Source organism: Microtus ochrogaster, unplaced genomic scaffold (genome assembly GCF_000317375.1).
Source record: "Microtus ochrogaster isolate Prairie Vole_2 unplaced genomic scaffold, MicOch1.0 UNK15, whole genome shotgun sequence".
NCBI classification, from domain to species: Eukaryota; Metazoa; Chordata; class Mammalia; order Rodentia; family Cricetidae; genus Microtus; species Microtus ochrogaster.
The window spans coordinates 1,569,071-1,581,557 of NW_004949113.1; the positions used below are offsets into that span (position 1 = coordinate 1,569,071).

The 12,487-nt window shown below is 36.7% G+C and overlaps 1 protein-coding gene across 3 annotated transcripts in view; it reads right to left on the reverse strand.

The window, feature by feature from the left end:
* The window catches only part of Vps35 (VPS35, retromer complex component), a 32,964-nt gene that overhangs the window by 17,109 nt on the left and 3,368 nt on the right, over positions 1-12,487 (reverse strand). For all 3 annotated transcript variants that reach the window (XM_026789183.1, XM_005367010.2, XM_026789184.1), the window contains exons 2-8: positions 9,302-9,400; positions 8,323-8,419; positions 6,365-6,488; positions 5,120-5,302; positions 2,836-3,049; positions 873-956; positions 298-407 (exon numbers count right to left, since the gene is read on the reverse strand). In XM_026789183.1, the coding sequence (XP_026644984.1) occupies positions 298-407; positions 873-956; positions 2,836-3,049; positions 5,120-5,302; positions 6,365-6,488; positions 8,323-8,419; positions 9,302-9,400 (911 nt within the window). The remainder of the gene's footprint in view (positions 1-297; positions 408-872; positions 957-2,835; positions 3,050-5,119; positions 5,303-6,364; positions 6,489-8,322; positions 8,420-9,301; positions 9,401-12,487) is intronic.

The following is a 12,487-nucleotide window of genomic DNA, read 5'->3' on the forward strand; positions in this document are numbered from 1 at the left end:
GGCTCATGTCTAATCCCAGCACTTGAATTAAGACAGCAGAATTAGAAATTCAAGGTCATCCTCAAGTACATAGTAAGTTTGAGGCAGACTGGACTACAACAAAAAACTTAAAAAATTAGCTTCTCCATACATCTTCAAATTTTTACACCTAAGCCAGGCAAACACTAACTAGATATTAAAAGCTAAATAATCTGTAGCAAAATCACATTAAAATCAATAATAAAAGGCATAGCAAAAACAAATAATTCACGAAAATGTTGAAAATTGAGCTTTTACCTTCAGTGCTAACAGTCTTACCTGTCAATTAAAGCAATGATTATATTCTTCACGTTGACATTTTGGTGTAACTCAGCACACGCTCTAAGAAAAGGATTCAAAGTTTGGAGATGGAACTCATCCGGAAAAACCTAAAAATCAGATAATGACTAATCAAAACGGGAAAAAAATACTTCACAAAATATTCTGATCTTATGAATGGAATATAAAGTCATTATTTATGGAAAAATTTTAGATAATTAAAATCAAAACCACAAATATTCTCCTATCAGTAAACAACTAAAATCAAATCCAACGAGACCTAGAAAACTCAAGGTTATTTTCCTACATTTTTGAGAAACAAAACAAAACAAATTGTTAGTACAAAGATCAAGTTTAAAAATGGAAATTTCTGAAGGAAATTTTTTATTCAGGAAAAGTTTTTCTTCTAGTTTTCTGAGACACAGTCTGGGCATATTATCAAGCTGACCTTTAATGCAGGGCTCTATCTCTGTAAGCAGCTAGCATTATACGTGGCCTCTACGTGGGCCTAGGATTTTTTTTTCTCCCCCAATGAAAAATTAATAAAAATCCTTTTAAGAAATGTTCTTACTTACCTGAATAATACATTCCATGAGATATTCTTGAGCCAAAGCATCTCTACAATTCACAACTTGCTCCAAAATGCCGGTTAAAACAATCTAAAAATAGCAAAGAAAAAACAAACCAAAAAAATCCATGTAAGTTAAAAATCATTTTGAAAATCCCAAACTAAAAAAAAAAAAAAAAAAACACCGTAAACTAAAAAACAATTTGAAAATCCCAAACTACTCTTCTAGTAACATGCTAAAGTTGAAAATTATATTTGATATTGCTCTCATCCACATTTCATGCTCAACTTTAAAAATTAGCTTACTTTTAAATATAAGAAGTTGGTTATATTTAAAAAGTAAGTTTTTTTATAGTCTGTGTTTTTTGTGGGTGTCCTAACAAGTCTTCATGCAATCCAAGATCTCTTCTAGGACTTTTAGACTGTATGTAAATAAGTCTCCGATCAACTTTTCTAGAGTTTCTACACAGTGTGAGCAATGGCCCAAGTCTTAAAAGTTCCTTTGTTTATACATAAAGTAGATATTCAGTTGTTCCAGAGTCATTTACTAAGGCAGTTTGCTTGGGCAGGCATCGCAGCATATGACTTTAATCCCAATACTCGGGAGGCAGATCTCTGTGAGTTTGAAGTCATCCTGGTCTACATAGCAAGCTCCATGATAGCCAGGGCTACAGAGAGACCAACCCTGCCTGAATGAACGAACGAACGAATGAATGAATGAATGAATAAATAAATAAATAAGTTGCTGCTTAACCTTCATAAAAATTAACTGGAGTGCAGGGCTAAATATGTAACTCAGTTAGCAGAGTGAATCTGTAGCATGCATAAATCCCTGGATTTGATAACAGTACCATAGAGACCAGATGTGATGGTAATCCCAACACTCAAGTACACTTAGGAAGAACAGAAGTTCATAACCATCCTTGACTACATAGTGAGCTGGAAGATAGCCTGAACTATTTAAGATTGTCAGGAGACAGGGACATGGAAAAAGAGGTAAATATGTGAAATCTATAATGAACTATCTAATCCACAGATTGGCAAATCTAACTCCCTCCCTACATTTAGGGGGATTTTTATTGTATTTGGGAGGGTATGGGTACCACTGAGCTATCTCTAAAATTTCAATGGGACCAAGCCCTGCCCTACTCATCTTCTTAATGTTTTGGCTGCTTTTGGCCTATTGCCATCTAGTTTACTAGTTATAACTTAATAACTTTCAAAGCTCAAAAATACTTACCATCTAGTCTTTTATAGGAAAAGTTCTCTGGGAACTGTTAAAGCCATTGGCTGCTCTTCTAGAGAACCTGGGTTCAATTCCCAGCACCCACATGATGGCTCACAACCATCTGTAACTCCAGTCCTAGGGAATATGACACCCTCTTTTGGCCTCCTTGGGCACAAGAACACATATGGCAGGCACATAGACACGCATGCAGGGGGAGGGGGGGACTATACACAATTGTTTAAAAAGTTTGCTGATCTCCACTTTAATTCCTCTTCAATGACTTGTGTCTGTCCTTTCTGTCACCTTCCTTTCATGCATCTCTCCACTGGTATGTGTTGATAGCACAAACCACCTCCATGCTTCAGTGAAAGCGCATTCAGGTCCTACACTCTTTGTAGGACCTAAATGCCCCACTCTTTCAGAACTGCTGCGGGTACTACAAGTTCTCTGCTCTTTCTCGTGTATTTTAGGACCAGTTTGCTGACTTTTAAAATAAGTGATTAGATAGGTAGATATGACTGAGATTGCACTAAATCTATAGTTGGATTTAAGAAAAACTGCTACCTTCACAATACTGAGTTTCTAGCCCATAAATATGCCAGTACTTTTAACTAGGTCTTTTTAAGTGAAAAACAGTTAAAAAATATTTTTTCAATTTAACATTTAAATATATATATTTAAGGTAAGATTTCTGTTTATATTGCACAATGTAAAAAAAGGTGACAACAAAAGAAGTAAGAACCTGTTTGTAACGTTCCACATTTACACCTTCCAGCTGACTAAGCCGCACCAAATTTGTTCCCACTAAAATTCTCAGTTCTTGCCGCTCTCGCTCTCTTTTTTCTCTATCTCGGCTATGTCCTTGATGCTGCATCCGCACCCAGAGTTTGTTCATTTCCGCAAAGTTGAGCAGTACAAAATCCATGGAGTCACCGATATCACCAGTTGTTTCTTCACTGCCAAGGAAAAAATTTAAAAAATCTTTATAGTAACAGTATCAATTTACTACTCTTCCATTCTTTTCTACTTATGCTTCAAAAAGCCACTTTCAACTTCATTTCATTGGCTTAGTGTTAAATTTCAAGAACAGATTCTAGCATAAAAAGTAAATAATACTAGGGGGAACACGCAACACATTTTAAGAGGGCAACTTTCCACGGCCACGTATTCTGAGCTTGTTGGACTTGGTCTTCAGCAGCTCACTCACTAAAATACAAAACAACGTGCTCAGTCTGGCAGCTCATGTGCTAAAAGTGGAAGAGCAGAGGTTAGCACGGCCCCTGCAGTGACATGCAAACCTGTGACGTAGCACAAACAAGGCTTAACTTGGTGCTGGCAGCTTATATCACTCATTAGCTACTGCACTTCTTAGAAAGAACTCAAACATGAGTTGTGACACTGAAGAGGAGTCAGAACGCAGGGCACTACACTCCTAAACACGACTGCTTCCCAGCTCCCACCATTAAGAATTCAACTACAGCCAGGAGGTGGTGGCGCACACCTTTAATCCCAGCACTTGGGAGACAGAAGCAGAGGCAGGTGGATCTCTGAGAGTTTGAGGCCAGCCTGGTCTACAGAGTTCTAGGACAACCAAGGCCACAAAGACAAACTGTTGGGGGAAAGAGAGAGGGAGGGAGGGAGGGAGGGAAAGGATTCAACTAAAGCTGAATCTTTTCATATGCAGAGAGAACTAATGTTCAACAAACTGGTTAAAAACATAAAAAATAAACAAATAAAACACAAAAAGACCCCAAAATTTGACATTTCGGGTATATTAATAACTGCCATTTTATTATTGAATATTTTGGATTCAAATGAAATATAAGCTTTGTGAAGAAAGATACCATAATCTTAATTTTCTACATCTTCCAAGACAGGAAGCTTCATTTTCAAATATTTTACTAAGTGCCTAATATTTAAAATTTAGAGTCAAATTATAATAAAGAAAAAATAGCAGCATCCTCTCTATGTACCACTAAATCCTTTCTGTATGGTTTTACTTTGCTGTCACACATTGCTGTATAATTGTCATTATTATTTAAAGTAAATGATCCTTGATATAATGGCGTAAGTCTGTATTATGGGTTTTTGGGAGGCAAAGACAGAGGATTACATATTCAAGGCAAGCATGAATTATACAGTGAGAATCTGTTTCAAAATAAAAAACAATGAAGAGGGTGTGAGGTGGTTCAGAGGACAGAGGCATCTGTCACACAAGCCTGCTGGTCTGAATTTGGTTCCCAGAACCCACATTAAAGGTAGAAGGAAAGAACCAACTCCATAAAGTTACCCTCTGACCTCCATACGCAGACCATGGACACATTCCCATACATCATCACACACACGATGTTTTAAAGGGACTGATGCACATACTAAAATCTACTGATTTATTTGTCTTAGAAATTTAAAAAATAGATAAACTTTAAATAAAAGGAAATTATCGGTCCTTTAATCTAGGGACCCATCACATAAAAAGTTCACTACACCTAGCTTACTATCTGCCATTGCTGTGAGAAAAAAGTGTCATGGATTTTAATAATAGAATACAGGCCACAAAAGAAACAGAGGTTTCCACACATTACTATGATTTTTCACTAATTAACACCATTAAAAGTCATACTTCTGAGGAAATATAATGTAATGGGAAAATGTTATAAACTGTGTTAGAGGCCTGTAACCCCACCACTTGAGAGGCCAGCCTGGCCAACACAGTGAGTGCCAGCCACTCAAGGCTACATAGCAAAATCCAGTCTCAAAACAAACTAAATATTAAATTTTAAAAAGCAAATTCCAATCCAAAGAATTTTTCCAAATACATATTTGAATATGAATACATTTTGCCTCAAACCATGCATACTGAACTAGTTCTATATCTCAATGAAAATCTAGACACAAGATGCTACATGAATTTGAATTGGGAAAATTACTGACAATTTACATTCTTATTTCTGTATACTTTTCTATAATTTTTGGACATTTTATTATGGGAAAAAAACCAACAGTACAATTAAACCAAGATTACTTACTCTGTTGGCTCCCCTTCATCAGGTAAAATGTTCCTAGTACACTGAAGAAGATAATTTCGGAGAAACAAACCCCTCAGTGGATGCTGCACACCACGACACATTTCTACCAAGTCTTTCAAAATATCCTTCCTGGACTGAGGAAATGACTTGACATATACAACTCCAACTGTGATCAGAAGATAACTAGGAAATAAGTAAGAAAATACATTTGATTAGAGGCAGAATATGTGAAAACCTGATTGTGTCCAAACACACTACACACATATTAAATAAACAAGACATAAACTATGTTGTCCTCAACAGTATTGTTTACGGAGAGAAAAATCATCTGACTTTAAATATATCACTAAAAATATTAAAAAAAAATAGTATCACGGACTGATCCCAGTGTCAGCCCCTCCTATGAAGAATATGATCAAAGATACCTAGAGGATAACTGAAACTGAAGCTAGTATGTATCATTATTTCCCCCGTTCATACACATCTACTTTATTAGTCGAGGTGAAAAACCACAGTAACTAACACGACAGCTATAGCAGTACATTGTAATAAAAGATAACAAGTGAATGTCTCTTCTCTATCTTACAATGATGTGAGATGATACAAGACTACTCAATGAGAATAAAGTAAGGTGAGTGAAACTGAGGTAGCACTGGCTATAGTGCTAGTTCACAGTCCCAGGGAAACAATAAAAAGTTATAGCAAGCTACTTAGAATGGTGCACAATTTTAAACCTAATTACTTCTAGGATTTTCCTATTTAATATTCTTAGATTATGGTAACCATGGTTGTTTGTGGGAACTACTACTGATTTTTTTTTCCTTTTTTGACTCTCCCATACACACATCTGCTCTTTTTCACTATGTAGCTCCTAGATGACTTGTTATGTAAACCAGGCTGCCCTTCAACTTGTAGCAATGCCTCTGCCTCCAAGTGCTGGATTTGCAGGTATATGCCACTGTGTCTGTCTTTTTAATAAAGCCAGTGTAAGCTAGTCATGGTGTCTCACACCTGTATTCCCAGCATTTGATACACAGAGCCAGAAGGTTCATGAATTCAGGGCAATGAGATGCTGTCAGAAAAAAAGAGAGAGATTTCTAAAAAGAAAAAAAGATACTACTTAAAGCAAGAAATGCAAAGATGAGTTTTCAACAATAACTATTCATCAGATGAGACTTCACTGGCTACTACAGCACCCAACACACAGCCTCAAGAGTACAGATATAAAAGACCTTCATTACTTACAGCCTTGGAATAATGTTTCCAGCATACTGTACAAGTTCATAGAGATCTGCCACTTTTCTGCCTTTAGCAAACTCATCAGTCAGATAAACCTCCAAGTAGTGCAGTTCATCAGAAATAGCCATATCTTTTAGTTGTGATTAAGGATTAAGAATAAAGGTAAATCAATAAAGAAAACAACTCTACAACTACTTGTTGGAATAATTAAAACTATTGGGCAGGGCTAATGATGTAGCTCAGCAGTGCCAGCACTTACCTCTCATGAGAAAGGCCTTGTGTTCAGTTTCTATCACCATCAAACAAAATCAAATAAATGCACACACTTTCAGACTCCTGGCATAGAGGTACATGCCTATGATCCCAGCCACTCATGGATTCAAAAGAAAACCCACTGGGAAGGTATTTTACACTTAGGCTTCCAATAATAAGGAATGTTTAAAGGGAAGATAAAATTTCAATTGGCTTTTATTACTTTAAAAATAAAGATCTGCTGGTCTGTAGAGATGGATCAGCTAACCAGCTACTCTTGCCGAGGACCTGGGTTCAGTTCCCAGTACATACATGATGGCTCACCACCATCTCTAACTCCATTTCCAGGGAATCTAATGCCCTCTTCTGACAACCCTAGGCACCAGCAAGCATGTGATGCACATACATACATACATACATACATACTGGAAATAGTCATACACATAAAAATAAATTTGAAAAAAATTTCAAGCTGGTGTAGTAGCACATATCTGAATCTAGCACTTAGTCAGGAAGATAGTGAGTTCAAAGCCAGTCTGACCTACACCATAATACACTGTCTCAAAAAAACTCTCAGCTACTTGGGGGGCTTAAGAGAGAGGATCAGCTAAACCCAAGAATTCAAGACCAGTCTCCTCATCTTAAAAAGGGGGCAGGAGGAGAGGCTGCCAGGCATTGTGGCATGCACCTGTAATCCCAGCATACAACAGGTAGATGCAAGAGGATCACTGTGAGCTAAGAGGCCAAGCAAGGCTACACAGCAAAATCCCGCCTCTAAAATAACAACAAAATCCAAAAAACAATTGCCACTTATTAGCCTCAATATTTTTTTCAAAAATTGAGATATAAGAGCAATCTAGTTAAAGAATGTTAAGCATATGAGTATAGATTTAGTTTAATTGGAAAACTGCTTGCCTAAAATTAGGGTCAATAGCCAACAATAGAAAAAAAACAAAGAAAGAAAGAAAAAAAAGGTGGGGTGGGAAGAGATTAATGTTCACAAAAAAGGTTACTCTGAAAGCAGCTTTTCCTTTCTCACTTAGATTATTTGCCTGCAGGAGGACTATTTTGTCTGAAACATAAAAGAACAATTAACTCTAGAAATTTTTAACAAGAAAAAAATAAAAGCTAGATATGATAGTTCATACCTATAACTTAGGAGATTGACTGAGTTAGGAGGACTGAGTTTGAGATTAGCCTGGATATAAAGAAACCATTTTTAAAAAGAAGAGAAGGAGAAGACGCGGGAGTAGCAGCACTGGTTGCTCTTCCAGAGGGCCTGGGTTTGAGTTCCAGTACCCACACAGTGTTTACAGACATCTGTGACTCCAGTTCCAGGGAATCTGATGCCCTCTGCTGGCCTGCAGGCACTACTATGACTGTGGCACATGTTCATACATGTTCATACATGTTCATACATTACAGACAGACAAAACATTCACACATATAAAGGAAAACAAATCTTAAAAAAAATTTAAATTATAGGGGATTCCTCCTTAGAGGCCTTCACACTCTCAAGGGTTCTTCTCTCACTCTTCCTTAATAAGTCTGTATTGGTTCTACGATAGATAGATAGATAGATAGATAGATAGATAGATAGATAGATAGATAGATAGATAGATAGGTAGGTAGATATAGATACATATATCCAGCAACAACAGCAAAATTGGCCTTATCAAGAAATAAATATGGCTTCAACATTCAAAAGATACAAAGTTCATAGTAACTCTTTGGTGATAACATAGAAGTCCGGAGTTCTCCAAGCATATTAGAGGCATGTTTTAGAGCATCCATCAGTTTGTTTTTGTCCTACAAAATAGCAAGAGAAATAATGAGAATGCTTAGTTTAACTAAACACTTATCTTGGATCTATTTAACTAAAGATCTGTTACAGAGTTTTAAGAGTCTACAGCGCTTATTTTAGACACATAAAAATCAACTTCACAAGTCTCTCCTTGCTGAAGGTATGGGGTAATTCCTCACCAGGGCCCCAAATCTTGCAGGGCTTCCATGACTAAGACTGTATAGAGTAACTTCAAACTTCTCACCCTCCAGAGTCTAGGGAACTAGTTCTAATAGTTCACACCTGACCTATATATAGTCAAGAGAGTGGGCATGCTAAGTTTCTCCCCAAGGTAAGTTCCCTAACATTAGGCTCTTGGCAGTTTCTGTAAGTCTTTCTTTGTGATCTTTGAAGCTTTAAAACCATCATATGCCACCCTACTTCACTCACAGTTATAATTGACATCTGTGAGCTGTCTTATATAGCTTAAAGTACCTGTCCATTTGGTTCAATTCTTTAAAACATTAACACAGAATATAAAGGACCTAAGCAGAGTGTTCCTATCTTTAGATTATAAAAACATAAACAGGGATATGTGTAATTTCTGTTTTCATGTTTTAAGGATCTCAAATATAAACAGAAGTGGCTTCAAATTCTTGATCCTCTTCTGCCTCCAGAGATCAACACCACCACATGTTCTTTAAGTTTAGTTTTTAAGCTAGTTCCTATAATAAAAGTACATATTCAAAAGTTCTCAGGATACTCAGGTGAAAAGACATAATTGAATAATTCAAGCTGAGGCATTCAAATACAGTCATTCATGAAGTATCTACAGAACACTCAGTACATAGACATAGTGCGTCTTCCTCAGGTCTAAGGGGTACGCTGTCTCTCATCTTCATTCTTACCAGGCATCTTTTCATCTGGAACGACTGAACCTTCACAGCCTGGATGGCTTCATCCAAGAGTTTTTCCTGCTCATCCTGGGGTGACTGCTGTGTTGTAGGCTGAAATGAAGATTTTAAAAACACTTTCATTAGTGGCTCATAAGCACTTTCTCCTAGCCAAAAAAAAAAAAAAAAAAAAAAAAAAAAGTTATTTCTGTAATTCTAGTCATAGTCCTTTTCCAAAAATTTTTACATGAGGTTCGTTTCAACTCCACAGCTCAAACTAATTTGTCAACTGAACTGACTCAAAACTTCTGGCCTCAGCCTGGTGTGATGAAGCAGACTTTAATCCCAGCACTTGGAAGGCAGAAGCAAGCACATCTCTGTGAGTTTGAGGCCAGCCTAATCTACATAGTGAGTACCAGGACAGCAAGACCTACACAGTGAGACCTTGTCTCAAAATGACAGACAGACAGACAGGCACGCAGGCAGGCAGGCAGGCAGACAAAAAGTATCTGGCATCAAAAAAAATGTGGCGGTAGTTTATGGCTATGTTCTGTTAATATGCTCTAAACCTAATTGAAGCATAGCTGTATAGACAGCTATTTCTTAAATGAAGCCTAGCATACTCCAAATTTTTTTTTTTTTTTGGTTTTTCGAGACAGGGTTTCTCCGTAGTTCTTTTTGTTTTGTTTTTTTTTTTTTTTTTTGGTTCCTGTCCTGGAACTAGCTCTTGTAGACCAGGCAGGCCTCGAACTCACAGAGATCCGCCTGCCTCTGCCTCCCCAGTGCTGGGATTAAAGGCGTGCACCACCACCACCCAGCCATACTCCAAATTTTTAAGACCTTCTCTTTCCCTCTCAACTACTTTCATCTACATTTTACACAAAGAAAAAAAGTTTATAAGAACACAGCAGCCTCTTCCCTTATAACAAAAAACAAACAACTTGGAAATAAAATAGTTGGAATTGCTAATGACTTACAATAGAAAATAGTAAAGACGGTCTCCTCAAATACCTACTATTTCAAAATCACAGATAAACAGCAAAAAACAAATCTACTCCTCCATACCATCAGCAAAACTGCTTAAAAATGAACTCATTCTCCCTGTCAAGCAGAATTAACTAATATTTCATGTTAAATAACACCATGTTTACATTACCACCACAGCATGCCTAACAATGTAATTATATATAATCATATGTTTGAGATCCAATATACACAATGTATGCTTCATAAATGTTCACTGACTGCACAGATTAACTGATTCTAGACCTTTCAGATCATATATCTGATTTAAACCAGATTAATAGGCAGTAAAAATACACGCTAGGCTATCATTAAGCCGTAAAAAGTCTCTAGTATTGAAACATGCATATTATATCATATAAATAAACATAGGAAACATTACAGCAAATGAAAAAAGTCTGACACAAATGCATGCTATGAGACTTCATTTAAATGAAATATCTTAAACAGATCGACTAATTTAGAGAAGGAAAAGTGAGCAAATCACCTACAGAACTTTCTAATTGAGGTAGTAAAAATATTTTGGAACAAAAGGGAAAGTCAGAAAAATCAGACTTTTTAATTTTATATAAATTTCATTTAAAAATTTTAAAGACTGACTACAGGAAAAGTACCCCTCTACATAATGAATTAGAAAAAGTAGAAAGATTTACACAGAAACATAATAAACATGAAAGTACAATTTCATGTTTCAAGTCTAAGACAATCAAATACTTTATTAAGATTAAACAGCAAAAAAATCCACTTCTGAAATACAACGGTTTATAAAACTTAAAAGCTTTGTTTATAAAACCTAAAAGCTTAGTTTAATTTTGGATTGAATACTGTGTCTTGGTTTAATTTTGGATAATGAAAAATAAACTGAGTAATAAGCAATGTCATGCTCCTCCCTGTACTATTTTTGCCAATAAAACTAGTAAAGTGAGTTTTCTCACAGCTATTTCTTTTCCAAAATAATAACTAAGGGGCTGAAGGGACTGCCCAGTGGTTAAGAGTGACCAGTGCTCCTGCAGAAAATCTCAGTTCAATTCTTCGTTCCTACACAGTAGGAGATTCACAACCAACTGTAACTTCGACTACACAGAATCCAGTGCCTCTGGTCTCCACAGGCACCTGCATACATATGCACATCATTAATATTTATTTTAATTATAAATGAATTTCAAAGAAAGCAAGTGTTTTAACTTTAAAGAAACATTAATCTATATAGGAGAAATATTAGCAAAAAATGTTTTTTCAGAAGTAAAAAGGACAGTAGGATTTAAGGAATCGAACTTAAACTAGACATGGTAGCTCATGCCTATATTCTCAGCATCCTGGAGGTTTGAAGATTACAAGTTCAAAGCCAGTCCCAGCTACAGAGTAAACCCTGCTAAAAAGAAAAAGAAAGACCAAAAACAAAACAAAGCTTTAAAAAATTCCAAATGAATGAAAAATGATTTTTCTTTTGTCAGAGTGTGACGTAGCCTTGAATTCATTTTGTAGCTGAGGATGGCCCTGAATGTCTCATCTTCCTGTCTACTCTGTCCTGATTTGCATAATGCTGTGGCTAGAACCTGAGGGCTTCACATATGCTAGGCAGACACTCACACTCAAACGCAATGGAATTTACTACACATTGGCTAGTACTCTAAGTACTTTGGAAATCAATCTTCATATGGGTGTGTGTGTTTGTATTATGTATGTATACACACAAAAGTGTGTGTGCTTTGCATCTAAAAGCAAAAGAGTTTACAAAAGCTCAAAGTCAACTTAGAAACAGTGATACAGGACTTTTAAGTTTAACATTTTTAATTGTTACACAGAAACCAGAACAGTGTGGAGGATCACAGAGCGCTAGAGTGTTGGGTAGCTGTGAGACACCCAACAAAGATACTGAACTTGGGTCTCCTGCAGGAGTAAATGCTTGTAACTGCTAAGCTACCCTCCAGTGCTAGAACAGTTTTATAGCAGCAAGATCTACCACACAGAGTGCACTGTACAGTGAGCATGGCCTTCCACAGAGTGCACTGTACAGTGAGCATGGCCTTCCACACAGAGTGCACTATACAGTGAACATCGCCTTCCACACAGAGTGCACTGCACAGTGAGCATCGCCTTCCACACAGAGTGCACTGTACAGTGAGCATGGCCTTCCACACAGAGTGCACTGTACAGTGAGCATCGCCTTCCACACAG